The 1,545-nt window shown below is 46.3% G+C and overlaps 1 protein-coding gene across 2 annotated transcripts in view; it reads left to right on the top strand.

Moving 5' to 3' along the window:
• Positions 1-1,545, top strand: part of rap1gds1 (RAP1, GTP-GDP dissociation stimulator 1) — a 31,677-nt gene that overhangs the window by 18,955 nt on the left and 11,177 nt on the right. For both annotated transcript variants that reach the window (XM_005754141.1, XM_005754142.1), the window contains one exon: positions 960-1,088. In XM_005754141.1, the coding sequence (XP_005754198.1) occupies positions 960-1,088 (129 nt within the window). The remainder of the gene's footprint in view (positions 1-959; positions 1,089-1,545) is intronic.

Here is a 1,545-nt window from a genome sequence, read left to right on the forward strand (position 1 = left end):
GAAGAAGGCTGTACTCTGGAAGGTCGGCATGAACACGACAGTCTGCCACAAGATCCTCACCGAATCCCTGATTGGTCAACAAGACAACGGCCGTGAGCTTCAAAGCTGAGCAGAAACACGTCTACAGACAAAAGGACGTCCTGGAGCTGATGGACAAGTCAAAGTCTGGACTTGAGTCCTACTGAAGAGGTTTGGTTTGAGTGTCTGGACCAAACTGTTTGGACTCAGAATAAACACAACATGTAGTTTTCTCTTTGCTGTCTCATTGACTCAGGCTTTGGCCTCTTCTTGTTGAAGTATAAATTCAGTGACTGCACCACCTTCTTGTGAGTTCCTCCAACCACAGCCTGGTCTGATTACTGTTTCACTTAAATCAGTCTGACCAGTGAAGCAACTGAAGAGCTGATGAAGAAGTCTGAGAGCATTATTACCAACAGTCCAGCGTGGCAGTGGTGATGAGATGATGTGGTTCAGGACTGTGAGGGAACCACGAAGTCTGCTAACAAAGTCTGAAGGAGAATGTGTGGCCAACAGTTTGTGAAGCACAATGATGTCCATCTCTGCATGGACAGACAGCAAGAAAACCAAATGACGAAGTCTGAACTCCAAGTCAGACACGTGGGCGTGACCTTAGACAGGCCACGCCTGCTCAGAAATGTAGCTGCATTAAAAGTACGTTGGAAGAAGAGCGGGCCACACGTTTGTCCTTCCCACTGTGGCCACAGTGCTGCTCAGAGGGGGTCAATTCAGACACGTGGACGTGACCTTAGACAGGCCACGCCTGCTCACAAATCCAAATGCTCAGAGGGGGTCATGTGATTGTTGGTGTTTCTTTGTTATTAATGGCTCCACCTTACGATAGGTGCGGCGACCGTTGTTGTGATTTGGCGCTGTGTAAAAATAACATTGAGCTGAGTTATGTAACACTGACAACTCTGTGCCTCTCTCTGCTTTTACAGATTCCCTACAAGCCCAGCTGATCAGTATGGGTGTAATTCCCACTCTGGTGAGGCTGCTTGGCATCCACTCCCACAACACAGCCCTGACAGAAATGTGTCTAATTGCCTTTGGCAACTTGGCCGAGCTCGGTGAGTTCATGTACACGTGCATGTAGTCTGTGACAGGACTTTAAAAACAACAGTAACGTGTGTGGCACCAGTCTGAGCCTTTTCTAAACTTCACATGCTGAGTCCATGAAGAAGTAGCAGCAGCAGTGCTACAGACCATCATTTCCTCCTGTCACATGTGACGGCTGTTCTGACTTAAGTTTTTGTGGTAAAGAGACTTTTACTTCATCAGTGTTTTTTCTCTTTAACAGCTTAAATAAGCTGCACAGTACGATTTTAAACAAATAGACTAAATATGGAAATTAAAATGTGGTTTGTGTTTAATACAACACAAACTGACATTTCAGCCCGTACACACACACACACACACACACACACACACACACACACACACAGTAGCAGTCTCCGCCTCCCCATGATATTGATGCATACAGTGGGCCAAAAAAGTATTTAGTCAGCCACCGATTGTGCAAGTTCC

Source organism: Pundamilia nyererei, unplaced genomic scaffold (genome assembly GCF_000239375.1).
Source record: "Pundamilia nyererei isolate P.nyererei 1_Seehausen unplaced genomic scaffold, PunNye1.0 scaffold00512, whole genome shotgun sequence".
NCBI classification, from domain to species: domain Eukaryota; kingdom Metazoa; phylum Chordata; class Actinopteri; order Cichliformes; family Cichlidae; genus Pundamilia; species Pundamilia nyererei.